We start from the raw sequence: 14,506 nt of genomic DNA, 5'->3' as shown, positions 1-14,506 counted from the left end.
TGTTAAGCATTTTTAGCATAACTATGCAAGTCACCCTCCATTATACTACTTGATGTGCCTTACACTAAATCTATCAAATTCATTGTGGATCATAGTACCAGCATTTCTATTTATTTCCTTCAAAATAGGACAGTTATGTGGCCATCACAAAAATCTGTGAAGACGATAAAGACCTAAGGACAATTTTGAACTGTAATAGCCATCCTTAACCTATTGTTGACAGAATGCCTGCACGATTCAAATCATATCACTTTCACCACATCTTAAATATTCATTTAAGTAACTCCATCTATATCATTCACTAAGTCTCAAACATCTCACAGAAGACTGATGTAATATTGACCCAAATACAAAAAGTTAATCTCAGTTTATGTAACACTCCATGTCTCTATTCAATAATTTTGGAACTACTTTTAAGAGAAAACTAATTATCCTCAATGTAAATTACCATCTTGTTATTATCAGTAGCCAACCAATCTACAATACAAAACACTAACAAATACAAGGTAAGAAAGACTTCTCAAAATACACCAGGTCTGGCTGTAGGATTTACTACAGCACTACCACAGGCATCTAGTTTGAACTTCTGACCTGCAAAACTGAGTCAGGACTAGGAATATAGTCTAGTGGAAGAGTGTGTGCCTAGCATGCATGAGTCTCTGGATTCAATTCCCCAAATCACAAATGAGCTTTGGAGAATAATAAAGGTATATCGTTCCAAGCCACTAAGGAAAAAAAAAAAAAAAATACACCAGGTCAAGTCTCTAAGAAGTTATTTGAATGAAAAATTCAACCCAATTGAGTTCTTTAAAGTTTTAAAAATCTTTGTAAGGGGGACTGGAGAGATGGCTCAATAGTTAAGAGCACTCACTGGCTGCTCTTCCAGAGGACCCAGGTTCAGTTCCCGGTACCCACATGGCAACTCACAACTGTCTGTAACTCCAGTTCCCTGGGATCTAACACCTTCACACCAATGCACATAAAATAAAGTTAAAATAAATTCTTTTAAAAAAAAATTTTAACAGCCGTGCAGTGGTGGCGCATACCTTTAATCCCAACACTTGGGAGGCATAGACAGGTGGACCTCTGTGAGTTCAAGAGCTAGTATAAAAGAGCTAGTTCGAGGACAAGCACCAAATCTACAGAGAAACCTTGTCTCAAAAAACCCAAAGGGTTTTTTGGGTTTTTTTTTTAAGGGGGCTTTTAACGGGGCTGGAGAGAGGGACGAGCACAGCTGCTCTTCCAGAGGACCTGGGTTCAGTTCCCAGCACCACAGTGACAGCTAACTCCAGCAGCTCCCCTTCTATCTAGCCTGAGGGCATCAAGCGTGCACAGTAAAGATATATTATGCAGGCAATACATCCATACATATGAAATAAAAATAAATTTAAAAAAACCTTACCAATAGCCCCTATTGATCATAAATGAAGGGTAGAAAACAAGTAATAATACACGAGTGTGCATGCACATGCACCTTGTAAGGTGCCAGTAACATGTCTCAGCAGGGGTGCTTACCATGCAGGCCTGGCAACCTGAGTTTGATCTCTGGAACCCACAGAAACAAGGAAAGAAACAACTATACAAATTGTCCTCTAATTTCCAAACACATGCATACACACACAAATAATAAAATTTTATTATCACATAATGGTTTATAAAAAGCTCTCTTGGCTTATAAAGAACATCAAAACTTACCTGAAGTTATTAATTTAGAACAACTACTCTTGTTTGCATGGTCTTCCGAGATTCTATTTGTGCTCTTTTCTTTCCCAATCAAAGTATCCTCCATAAGTAAGCATCTATCAGAAGCAAAACTGTCTTCACCCACCACATGACTAAATTTGCTATTAGTTTCAAGTACAGAAGTGACTTCGTCGAGCTGAGCAGCGTCACTAGATTCTGAGTAAGAGGAGCCCTTACCCTGGGGTAAATTTTTGGAAGAAACAGGTAGAGACTCGTCATCACTATCAAAACCAAAAGGATCTCCAGTATCTTCTTCTTCTACTTTAGGTTTCTTCGGAATTTCTTGGATATCTGGTTTAAAATTGGGCCTCTTCTGCCCTAATTTAGCCATAAATGTGGTCTCTCCCCATTTTGTACTAAGAGTAGTCCGTTTGTTGGAAAAAACTTCATCAAATTTTGAACTGCCATTTCCTCCTTTCCTACTGTAAGTTTTTCCAAATCTGGATGTCATTTTGACACCTGTTTCATATTCCCTGTGGAAAAGAGATTTAAGAAAATATAATCAACAATCTCTTAACAAGTTTTAAGCATTTTATAAAAATAAGATCCTAGGTCTTGCTTTTAAACTAGTTTAAACGAGTAAGTCAAAGAGGCTTGTTTTCCATCCTATACTTCCATCCATCAGGCTTGGTGGTGTTTTGGTTTGTTTTATAATAAATTCATACTCATATGAAACTTAGAGTAAAAAAGTTTACTAACCAACTTGTAATGCAGTATCTACAAATCTAACTTAAGACATTTTTCATGTTCCAAATGAACTATTCTAAATACACAATTTAACCAGAAAAAAAAATAATCTCAATAGAGTACCCAAATACAAAATCATTAACCACAACATATTAAGTTTTCCAGGCTCTAAATGATGTCAAATGACTAATTTTAGTTCTTTGAAATTTTACTGCTCTTCATATAAAGGGTCAGAAAACTGCTATTTTCTCATATAGTACAATCTGTAACTTCTACCTCACCTTAAAGACTGATTTTTAGACTAAAGTCATTTGAACTGACTTTTAAAAACGTTCCTTTAGTGATCATCTCATCTTCCTTATCGCTATAGTGCTGCACTCATTTGCTGAGTGACAATTTTCTGAAGTTGATGAACTCCATTTTACAAAGGTACACGATTTATTAATATAAAAATAGAAATAAACCGGGTGGTGGTGGCATACCCCTTTAATCCCAGCACTTGGGAGGCAGGCGGATCTCTGAATCTGAGGTCAGCCTGGTCTACAAAGTGAGTTCCAGGATAGCCAGAGCTACACAGAGGAACCCTGTCTAAAAAACCAAAATAAATAAATAAAAATAAAAAATAAAAAAATAGAAACACATAGCCTTTATTTTCCTATTCAATTTACAAACAAATCAATCTACTTGATTTACCTAAAAATATACTGGAAAAAAAATTTCCAAGTGAAGTCAAAGGTCAAACATTTTAAAACTACAAGTTATGGTACTTTTACAGCACAATCAATCCTTATCCATTTCTTAACACTTTGACCTGCAGTTTAAATATCAATTTATCAATTCTGGGGGGTGGTAAGCAATGCTTAAGTTCTTGAAAAATCTTCATTACTTTGAAACTTACAATGGGAATATTTAACTTATGCTTTCAAATGTTTTCCATCTACACTTTTTGTATTTTTATTAAGTTCTTACAACTTAATGAATCACTATTCAATTTAGTTCAGCAAATATTCATAAAAACTCACCCCCACTGCACAACTAATGGTTGAAACCAATTCTGATTGGACAAAATAATAATTTAGTCATCCTACACATCTGGGCTAAGAGAAAATTTAGCTTTCCTCAGAGAGTTTCCATTTTATAATTTGGAACACTAACAAGCTTTATTGTCTTTCTTGTTAAGTATAGCCTATTAAACAAAACAAAGTATAATAATTGGGCAGCTACCAAAGACAGGAAAATAAAGTCATTTCTTGAAGCTGTGATCTGCAGTCCTACATTTATATATTCCAACAAAGCTGGAATGTTTTAGACACACATACATGGCAATCATCTAAAAATGCTGACTAAAGGTCAAACCAAAAATCTAGACTTGATCTCCTCTATGGCAACATCTGAAAACTCTCCGTAAAAACAGTCAAAACCACAAAGCATTCATTCACTGTTCAAAGTTTAAGGTCTGCAAATGAATATTTGATACTGAGTCAAGTGATAAAGACAACTGAGCTTTTTAAGAGATCGTGTCTCACAAATACACACTGATGTATTATAACATCATTAAATACTGAAGAAATAGTGTCGGGCGGTGGTGGCACACACCTTTAATCCCAGCACTCGGGAGGCAGAGGCAGGTGGATCTCTGTGAGTTCGAGGCCAGCCTAGTCTACAAGAGCTAGTTCCAGGGCAGGTTCCAAAGCTACAGAGAAACCCTGCCTCGAAAAACCGAAAAAAAAAAAAAAAAAAAAAATAACATCAGTGGCCTTTTAATATTAAGCACTGGGAAACGTGTACATGAGGCAAATATGATTGAGTTACTGTCCACTGAATCCAGTAGAGATGAATACAAGAGAGTTCATTGTATGATTGTTTTTACTGTTTTCTATAACGCCCATTTAAAAAAAAAAAAAAGTCAGCAGACTCCTGCGATGGCATTATCTAAGCATAGCACATGTACAAATTCCGGAATGGACATATATCTGGTATGACATTTTACACAAATTTCAGACACACAACCTTGTTCAGGCTCCAAACTTCACCAACAGTCCTAACTAAATAGCAAAGAAGGGGTCACAAGTGTTTTCCGATCTTTGGGCCTCTGCCCAAAGCCCAGTCGACTTCTGAGGGAAGGGTGCAGGGATTTAAATTAGGGAAGGAGGGGGGAATCCTCACACTTAAACTGCACAGAAACCTAGCCTCTCCCACGCCCCCAAAGTGCATTAGGGGCTTCCATTAAGGGAGGAACGTGGAAGGGGGAAATAGACGGAAGCAGGAATTCTCACCTGGGGCGGCGAGTACGCCCGGAGGCTGGAACCCAGACACCCCTCCGGCTGGACGCTCCCGCAACTTTTCTCCTCCCAACCCCCACCGCCCAGGAAAGGGATGTCGCTTCGGACGCCCCGGAAGCTTGTGCCACCGAGTCCCCTAAGCAAGGCCTCGGTGACGGCTAGAGGCGGTGGAAAACTACGGGGCAAAGAATTCGGCACTGAAACCAACTGGACCGCGTTCGGAAGACAGAAGTCAACCAGCCGGCCGCCCGGAAAAAGAACTCAAACGGGAAATTAAGAGGTGGAGGGGGAAAGAGTTCTTCAGATCGGTCAGTGCCCAACTTCCTTAGAAGCCAGGTGAGCAGCGAGACTCGCACCGCCCCTGCCTCCTCCACCCAGCCCGGCTCACTCCGGGCCTAGGCAGCCGCCCGAGACCTCACTTACCCTCGGCGCCTGGCGGGTGCTTTGGCCTCGGGCCGCCTCCGCCTCCCCCGCTCCCAACGGCCCACGGGCGGGCGCGGGAGCCCCGCGCGGGAGAACAGTGCCGACCGGTGCGCCCAGAGAGACGAGGGGGCTCTGCTGCCGTCTCCGCCAGCGGCTCCGCTTCGGTAAATAGGAAGCCCGGTCGAGGAGGGGGGGGGGGAGGAGCGGCGGCTCCGCAACTTCCCTCCCCAGCTTAGGCGCGCCGGCCGGGCAAAGCCTAGGCCTCCCTGACGGCCGCCGCCGGTGCCGAGCCTGCTACGTGCCCCCGCTGGGCCGCCGCCGCCTCCTGCGCCGCCGCCTCCGCCGGTGAATGGTCAGCGCTGGAGTTTGAACAGGGCCCTGAACCATCTCAACGCCATTTGCGCTCCCGGCCCCCACCTCCTTCCTCCAACAGCCGCTCGCTCCGTCACTCCGCTTCCCACAGGCCCCGCGCGGCCACCCGACCCCGCAGCCAATCGTACGGCCGCTTACTCAAACCGCCGCGCAGGCGCCGCGCCCCGCACGCACCGGCTACCACCATTGGTCGGGTCGCGAAGCCCGACGGGAGTTGTAGTTCTCTCCCGCGAGGTCCTGGTGTCTGAAGCCGGGTTCCGGAGCAGAGTTCTGGCTGCGGGCCTGAGTTCTGGCTGCGGGCCTACTGGACCTCACCGGCTCGGGAGCCAGTTCTAGTTCCTGGCCACGCGACAAGACGCAGGTGCGGCGCGGGAAGGCACGGGGCCCAGTGCAGGCAGCTGTGTCAATCGTTTCCCCTCCAGGGACCCTCGGGTGTCTGGGGACAGTGGATTGTGCAGCTGCGCCGAGTCTGCTGGGCCACCGCCCGGACCTTGGAGGCAGGGAGCTTGGGGCCGCCCTTGACCCAGTCTGGTGGTGCGAGCGGGCCTACGCAGGTAACGAGGACCGAAACCAGGAGGAGCCGGGTGCCGGTCTCTTCACGGCCACGATCCGCTTCAGCCCGGCCGTTCATCCTCTTCCCCTCTACTCGTCCCTACTCCAAAGTCTGTCTCCTGTCCCCCACCTGTTAGCAGTGGCACCCCCCCCACACACACCCGGGGTGTTGTATGTTACTAAGGAATTATCGTCATCTTTATTGAATGTGCTTACGGTAATGTGACTTTAAATAAAAAAACATACTGAAGTGTGGACGGGTAAAATGATCCGTTGTTTATTTTGCTTTAGACTACGCCTGTGAAAACTGGAAAGAGGGAATAAATAAACCGAGGATGTTCTTCGTTGTTGGAGCTGCGGGATGTGTACACACACACGCTGTCCTACCAGTATTTATATCTAAAGTTGTTCATAATAAAGTTCTTTTGTTTGGTTGATTTGGAGGAGTTGCTTGTTTTTAACTAACTAGTCGGGGCAGGAAGGTAGTGGATGATGGGCGGAAGTATTATTTTAAATTTTCCAGTCTACCGAGACTTTTTTCCATGACAGTGTATTACCTAATTGAGAAATTTGGAGAAGCTTCATTTTAAGCCTTCCATGGGGAAATAGCTTTCTAAAACTTAGCACAATCAGTTTCCCCTGGGAAAAATTTGTGTGTGAGTCATCAGACTTGGTGTTTGATGGAGACTCACCTGAGAAGTTAGAAAAGTACTAAATGTGTTTAGGGAGAAGGGCACCTCTTCTGCCAGATTTACCTTTAAAGTTCTCTCAAGTTGCAAGACCCCTCCAGTGTAGTCAGGAAAATCCTAGAGGGAAAATAAAAACTTGAGGTTGGGCAGATAAATAAGTGGCAGAGTGCTTCTCCAGCATGGCCTTGGTTAGATCCCTGGCACTCCCTTCTACCAACCTGGGGGGTGGGGAGGTAAATGTGCCCCAGTAGGTGGGGATTTTAGGTGGATTTTAAACACACTTGAATTGTTTTCATTTTGATGCCAAGTCCCATAATTTACATCTTTGCGTCTGCAGTTTCCCTGATACTGTGTATTTACATTCTCATCCTGCTTAACTTCCCCTAAGGAACCTGTTAACACTACATATGGTCTTGCACTATATATGGTATACATAAATGACTTATTTGAGTCAATTTTGTCCTTTTTTTTAACCAGCAGCTTGGGATCTTGTTTTGTCATTTGTTTGAAGATGACTGGCAGTGGTGCAGACTGCATTTAGTTTAATTATTTAGATGGCATGGTGGTGGGTGCTAATTAAAGGGTAATTATCATCAGAGGCAAAGGTAAGATCAAACAGCCAAAAGAGGTAGCGAGAGGCAGTTGCAAGATCTTCCCGGACTCCGATACCAAGGGAAGTATCCTTCTGGCCTAACCCTGCTGGTGTTGGGCATTTGGCAGGCCTTGATGCTAAATGAAACTAAAGTGGAAAGGCTAACTATTTAAAGAAATGGTCTTCGGCACCTTTTTATGGGTTTTGTGTCCTTGTATTAAATTATGGAACTTAGGTGTGTTGAATTCCTGCTACTGAAAGAATGACCCATAGTCAGCATTTAGGCATAATCCTTGACCTTGTTGGGAAGGGGTAATTCCTGTCCCCAACCCAGCTCCAGCCATCAGAATAAGCAGGTTAGTTTGATTCCCCCAGGCAATTGGTTCACATATCAAAGTTTGACAAGCACTGGTTTATAATATAGCCACAGCATTTAGCAACAATATAATCCACCGAGTTTGTGTGAGGAAGAGGGAAATCAAGGGCGTGCACCTATAATGCCAATCCTGAGGCTGAGGCGGGAGCGTTGAGCATGCCAGGTCAGTCTGAACTGAGATATGAAAGGAGAATGGGGTTTGGCATATATAATTAGTGACAGATCACTCGCATGTCATATGCAAGCCCTGGGTTCTATTCCCAGCTCAGAAGAGCAGAGAACCTAATACATATGAAGAATGAGGCTAGGGATTTTAGAGAACTCATTTATACCCTAGACTCTTCTCCCTAATGTCCAGAAGAGGAAACAGAAAGGCTGGCACTTGCTTAAGATACTGCAACAAGGGAATATCAACTTTATTGGATGTGCATGGATAGTCCTAAATGTAGCAGAGTTACACATGAAACCAAGTATGGTTGCCCACACCTATGGCCCCTACGCTAAGGAGGCTGAAGAAGAGGGTTTCAGATCAGCCTGGGGTTGGGGAAGTGGGGAAAGAAGTACATGGTTTGGTTTGGTTTTTTGCGACAGGGTCTTGCCAGGTAGTTCTTGACTGTCCTGGAACTCACTCTGTAGACCAGGCTGGCCTCAAACTCAGAGATCAGCCTGCCTCTGCCTCCCAAGTGATGTGATTAAAGACGTGCGCCACTACTACCCAGCAGTTGTTATGTGAATTTTGAAGGGAAATAGCGAGCCTGGGTCCGAGGAGGTTAGATGCATGAATACCCAGCTGTGGTGAGCGAGGGCTCTCCACCTTCCTAGCCCTGTATCAGGACTGATAGAGATTGTGTCATATCCAGGGCTTATCTTGAGGGGAGTTGAGACTCTTCTGGACCCAAAGACTACAACCTTAATGTCTTTAGCTCTGTGGAAGATAAATGCTTTGTAAAAACCCTTGCCACGGTCCTGAGTGCCACACCTGAAGGGGATAATGAGTGGATGACATACAGGCCGCAAGCTGCCTATTGTATTCGCTTGAGTCCTGACCTATTTCTTGATTCATTTGTTTGGTTGCTTTTGAGACACGGTCCTACAGTACTCAGTATGACCTTGGACTCTTTAACCTTCTGCCTCTACTCCCAAGTCCTGAAATTACAGATGTGTACTGCTATACCTGCTAACGTTTATCTCAGAAACAGCCCTTTTCTCCTCCACAGTTCTCACCCCCGATGTCACCTGATCAAAAACCCAGGCATTTCCTTCATCTGATGCTCTGTTTCCCCTCGTATGTCTAAAGGTTTCCCACCACTGTCCTAGTTACATGGCTATAATCCTGGATCTGAACCCAGTCTGTGCCCCTTGATGCTACAGGCTGCCCTTCTGTGTGCTGTCTAGGGAAGGCAAGACCCCCACTACCTGGAACTCCCCCTGAGTGGGCTTATACTCTCTCCTGTAAAGAAAACTAGCAGGGTGCCTTTCTTCTGTTGTTCCTGTTCCCTAGTTCTAACTCAGGCATGAGCTGTGGCAGAACTAGCTTTTCTAAATAGACCCTCAGTTCTTTTCTGAAAAATGTGTCATAAAATATAACTTAAAATTCAGGTCAAGCACTCAGGAGGCAGAGGCAGGCAGGTCTCTGTGAGTTTAAGGCCAGCCTGGCCTACAGAGTGAGTTCCAGGACAGTCAGAGCTGTTACACAGAGAAACCCTGTCTTGGAAGAAAAAAAAGAGCCCAGTACCATGAAACCAGACGTGAACAACATTTTTTTTCCTTTGTACTAAGATGTGGGGAATAAATTATAGAGTGTACATTTGCATATTGTAGTGGTTGGTTACAAAGCACTACAAGATGTGTGCTAGACCCTGCCCTTTCCTGCTGACAAAGCAGCCCCTCCTCTTTCCTGTCCTACTGCTGCTGTTCTACCTTCTCCCTCCCCCTATGTGTGGCTCCTCTCAGAGGCCAGGCTGTTTCCATCCATTTAGATGGAATGAATGTTTAGGTTTTGATGAATCTCTCCCAGAGAGAGAGAGAGAGAGAGAGAGGAGAAAGAGCTGCTTGGGATTGAGTCAAGGTCCAGCAAATGGACCAGCACGTTCTCTGTCTGCGAGCTTGTACCCCAGCCCTGAGTAGCCTATTTTAACTGTTGTAGTACCTCACTCCCAAATATCACTGCCCCATTTTATTTTATTTCTCAAGGATGTCTCTCTCCACATCTAGCATACCCTATTTCACATATCTTGCATGTTTGTTTTCTCTGGGAAGAGAGGGCAAGAATCTTGTTTTAGCTCTTGTTAGGCTTGGTTTTAGAAACTCTTGTTTCCTGCTCTGTCCCTTGAAGGGCCCACACACAGTAGGTACTCATTAAATAACTGTCGACTAAAGCTACTCCTTGTTTCAGTCTCTTGTGTAGGACTATGCCGTGAAAGGAAAGTGGCAAGACACTAACGGTAGTTTCAGATAACTTCGTGGCTCCATAAATTAAGGTTGCCCCTGTGTCAGGGACCATTTTCCTAAGGATAGATTTGTCAGGGACCATCATCCTTACAGGGATAGCAGAGGTCATTGCCCTAAGGATGTTTACGGAGATCCCACCCCTCATCCCAAACTATCTTGAGAGCTATCCGTTAACGGAACCCACCCCTTACTCCAATGCTAATGGATCACATCTGCTAACGGAACCTACCCCTTACTCCAATGTTAATGAATCACATGCTTCGGCTTACACCAGGTGCTGGCTGATGACCTTCAGTTACCCCCGGCAGAGTTCCTGCCTACCCCTACCTCCACCCCATTCAAGGGTATATAAGCTGTAACTTTCACCCCAATAAACGGAGACCTTGACAATAGAATCTTGCTTGGTCTCCATTCCTCTTCTTCAGCCCATGTCTTGCAGGTTAGCGCCCCTTCAGAGGACCCTGAATAGCTGACCCTGCCGGCGGGGTTACACCCCTGGAAGGGGGAGACTGAGCTATCTAGCGTTACCTTTGGTCCTTGTGGTTTTTCATCGTGAGAACTGACAAGATGAGTACAATCACAGTTCCAATTACCTTGTTTTCCAGGATAATTGGAATATATTCTCTGGAGATGGTGATATCCCTTGGGGAATAAACTACCCTCTAGGTATTTAAAAAAAAAAAAAAAAAAAAACAAAGCAAGGGGGATTACCTGGACTGTGCTGTCTAACAAGGCTTGGTATCCAGCAACCTCTAAGAGGTCTTGATTTCTGACTTTTGCCTCTGAAAATGGCCTTTCCCTGAGGTCCTCACCACTAAAGCTGCATGATACCTTGTCAAAAAAAAATCTAGATGCTTCCCCATCACTAAGACAACCTCCCAAATCCTTATCATGGCCCAAGGACCCTTCATGATGGGCCCCTGACAACCACCAATTTCTCCCACTTTGCCAAGCCTGCCTTCTGTTTGCTAGCTTTGAGCTGGTTTTTGCTTCAGGCCTTCATGCTAACTGTAGCCTCTGCAGCTCTCCAGACACGTATGACTCTCTCCACCTCTACTGGCCCTTCTGCCAGCGTTCTCTAATTCCTTTCCTGTCATTTTTCTCCGTGATTATCATTGTGTTTTTCTTACATATTAACTTAGCATGCTTTCTTTCACTACAGCATAAGGAGGGAAGAGACACACAGACACAGTGCCACACACACAGATATAAACATAAATATTTGCTAACCAAGCACTAGCATTACATTATTTCTAATTCTGCTCAGCTTCTATAACTTGACTAACTTGTTTGTCTGTTTGGTCAATCAATAATTGCAAAAGATACATTAAAATCTTTGGCTTGGAATTTTTTTTCAGACCATCCTGTTAGTTTCGGGTTTGCCTTTATTTTCCGAGGTTATCTTGTTGGACACAGAAGTTTAGCGGTTTATGTGTGTGGCACTAGAACTCCAACCTTCCATGAGCCGGGCAAGCACTCCACCACTGAGCTGACATGCCCAGCCCTGGCTGGATTAGGATTTTCACAGCTAGGGGAGTTGAAAGCTTTTCTCATAATTGAAGTGATTGATAACAAATATTGCCGGGATTTGTTGCCCATTTCTGTTGTCACACTTTTTGTAACGTGACTGCCTCTACAGTTCCTCTTGAGAATCAAAGCAGGCCCTGTAAGTCCCCTTGTCAAAAGAAAGGGGCAGAAGTGATACATTTCACATTGGAGGCTTAAGAAACCTAAAGCTTTCCTTTTGCGGATCTGCTGCCTCTGCCCAGAGAACAGGTCCAGGCTCGCTTGTTATTGGTGAGAAGCCACATGGAAAAGAGCTGAAGTCATCCTGTTCCAGTCAACAGACAGCAGGCCCCAGAGCTGTCCTACAGAGCCACAGAGCTGACCTGCAGCTGTCCTGGTACATGCATGAGCCCACCTCGGGCTAAGAGCCGCCCCACTGACTTGTAGTCTCACATGCAATAATGACTATTTGTGCTAAGCTGAATTTTGGAGTGGCTTGTTACCTAGCACCAGTTTGATCCAGCTGTGATTTCCCCCGTATTTAATTTGAAGTCTCGGCATCCACAGAGCTCTCTGGATTACTCAGGCAGTCTTCAGCTACCTTCAGATCTCTGTGGCAATATTCCCATATTCTTTTCTTAATAAAGTTCTCCATAAGTATTTGCTTGCTCTTTTGTTCCACACCAGAATGTCACTATGAAAGTGAGATTCCTGTCCCTTTTGATCTCTGCTGTGTCCTCAGCACCCAGCACAAAACTGCATCTCCCTTGTCCAGTGTGGCAGTCACAAGCTGAGTGTTGGATGTGGCCAGTCTACCCTGAGGTGTGCTAGATTTCAAGGGCTTGGTACAAAAAAATATATAATTATTTAAAGTTGCTCCCTGATTAAATGTTAAAATGATATTGTATGCATTGGGAGAAATAGAATATGCTGTTAAAGTTAATTTCACATTTATTCATTTTTTGAGGTATGCTGTCATAAACTTGAGGCCAGCCTGGGCTATTAGAGAAGCTCTGGCTATATAGGAAATCTATGAAATGAGAGAGCAGAGTCTTAAATGCAACCAACGCAGTGCAAAAACCCAATCTAAAGGCTGAATGCTTTATGATTTTCTGGAAAAGACAAAACTACAAAGACAGAATTTTTTAAAACTCAAGGGCTAGAAGTGAGAGAGTAGAGGCAGGGTGAGTATGTGATACACAGGAGACTGAGGAGGGTGACATTTTTCTATAGTGCTGTGACCATTCACATCTGTCAAAACTGTAGGACTATGTGCCCATAGTGTGATGCTAGTGTTCACTATAGACTTAGTATTGCCTCATTAAAAACAAGCATAGCTGGCCAGGCGGTGGTGGTGCACACCTTTAGTCCCAGCACTCAGGAGGCAGAGATAATAGGTGGATCTCTGTGAGTCCGAAACCAGAGTAAGTCTACAGAGTGAGTTCCAGGACAGCCAAGGCTACACTGACAAACCCTGTCTCAAAAAACAAACAAACAAACAAAAAAAGCATATCACACTGATTGATTCATAATAGGAGCATTTGGGATGGGGTTAGGAGAGGGAGGTTTGTGGAGACTCTGTATACTATGTGCTTAATTTTTCTGTGAGTCTAAAACTGTTGTAACTGGGAACATCCTAAGTGAAATATGCAAGGCACAGAAAGACAAATGCCTCATGTTCTCATTTCATAGGGATGTGGCTCAATAGTAAGAGGACAGATTGCTCTTGTGAAGTCCAATTCCCGGCACCCATGTTGGGGGACTCACAACCACCTGTAACTCCAAGCTTTTTTTGAAAACCACTGAATTCCTAGAATAGAAAGGGGCCAAGAGAAGATTGGATGCCAGGTCGATACCTGCAGTTGGATAAAAAAGCCTGTGCTCGGAAGAACAATTTGTGGCCATTGTTTACAGTAATTTCTCTATAGAAAGAACTAGAGGAGAGAAGATTGAAATTTCCCGACCTAAGTAAATGTTAGATATTTGAAGAGAGTTCGGAATGTTAATTACCTTTGTTTGATCATTGCATATTTCATACATATATCAAATTGTCACACTGTGCTCTATAAACCTTTCAGATTATTGTGTGTCAATATAAAGAAGTCTGTGACTAAATATATAACCTTCCTATCTTCTCATGTGACTGATGGTCATGAACCTGAAGAGAACGGTGAAAAAAATTTGATTGGAAGAAAATAAATAAAACAAATTAAACTCTTCTAAGAAAAGCCTTTTTTTCCCCCTTTTGCCCCAACAGGGAGGGTCCTGCTATATAACCCTGGCTGGCCTCAAATTTGCCCTAGTCCTTCTGACTTTGCCTGCTAGGTGCTGGGATTACAGGTATGTGCCACTAACCTGATTAAAAATAGCCTATTTAGGGCTGGAGAGATGGCTCAGTGGTTAAGAGCATTGCTTGCTATTCCAAAGGTCCTGAGTTCAATTCCCAGCAACCACATGGTGGCTCACAACCATCTGTAATGAGGTCTGGTGCCCTCTTCTTGCTTGCAGGCATATATTGTATACATAATAAATAAATAAATATAAAAAATAGCCTATTTAAAAAAATGAATTCACCCTTCCTTAGCCCCCACAATGATACTTCAAAGTCATACATTTGCTAAATCACTTCCCTCTGCTTCCAAATCTTTAATGACTTTTGGCTGTGCCCAGAAATAACTCCATATGGTTGCTTGTTACCTTAAACACCTTCATTTCCCTGCGCCACACTCCAGACAGTAAGACAGTGCTCAGGTATCAAGACACCATGCCTGGATGCCTGCAGCTCCCTCTGCCTGGAGCACCACTCTCCCTCTGCACTTAGGATGCCTTTTCC

At 43.9% G+C, this 14,506-nt stretch overlaps 1 protein-coding gene and 1 long non-coding RNA gene across 6 annotated transcripts in view; one reads left to right on the top strand and one right to left on the bottom strand.

Annotated features, from left to right (window-relative positions):
• Wapl (WAPL cohesin release factor) overlaps positions 1-5,594 on the bottom strand; it is a 67,809-nt gene extending 62,215 nt beyond the window's left edge. For 3 of the 5 annotated variants that reach the window (XM_038348664.1, XM_038348667.1, XM_038348666.1), the window contains exons 1-2: positions 5,136-5,594; positions 1,696-2,216 (exon numbers count right to left, since the gene is read on the bottom strand). In XM_038348664.1, the coding sequence (XP_038204592.1) occupies positions 1,696-2,194 (499 nt within the window). In that variant the 5' untranslated portion in view covers positions 2,195-2,216; positions 5,136-5,594. The remainder of the gene's footprint in view (positions 1-1,695; positions 2,217-5,135) is intronic. The other 2 variants (XM_038348668.1, XM_038348669.1) reach the window with 2 other exon arrangements.
• On the top strand, positions 4,653-6,496 carry LOC119827232. The gene is made up of 2 exons (XR_005287567.2): positions 4,653-6,061; positions 6,351-6,496. It is a non-coding gene; the product is annotated as an uncharacterized LOC119827232 (long non-coding RNA).
• Positions 6,497-14,506: the final 8,010 nt, after the last annotated feature.

The sequence above is a fragment of the Arvicola amphibius genome, chromosome 12 (genome assembly GCF_903992535.2).
Source record: "Arvicola amphibius chromosome 12, mArvAmp1.2, whole genome shotgun sequence".
NCBI lineage: Eukaryota > Metazoa > Chordata > Mammalia > Rodentia > Cricetidae > Arvicola > Arvicola amphibius.
The sequence above is the reverse complement of the archived record's forward strand: the minus strand, read 5'-3'. Positions and strand labels throughout refer to the sequence as shown.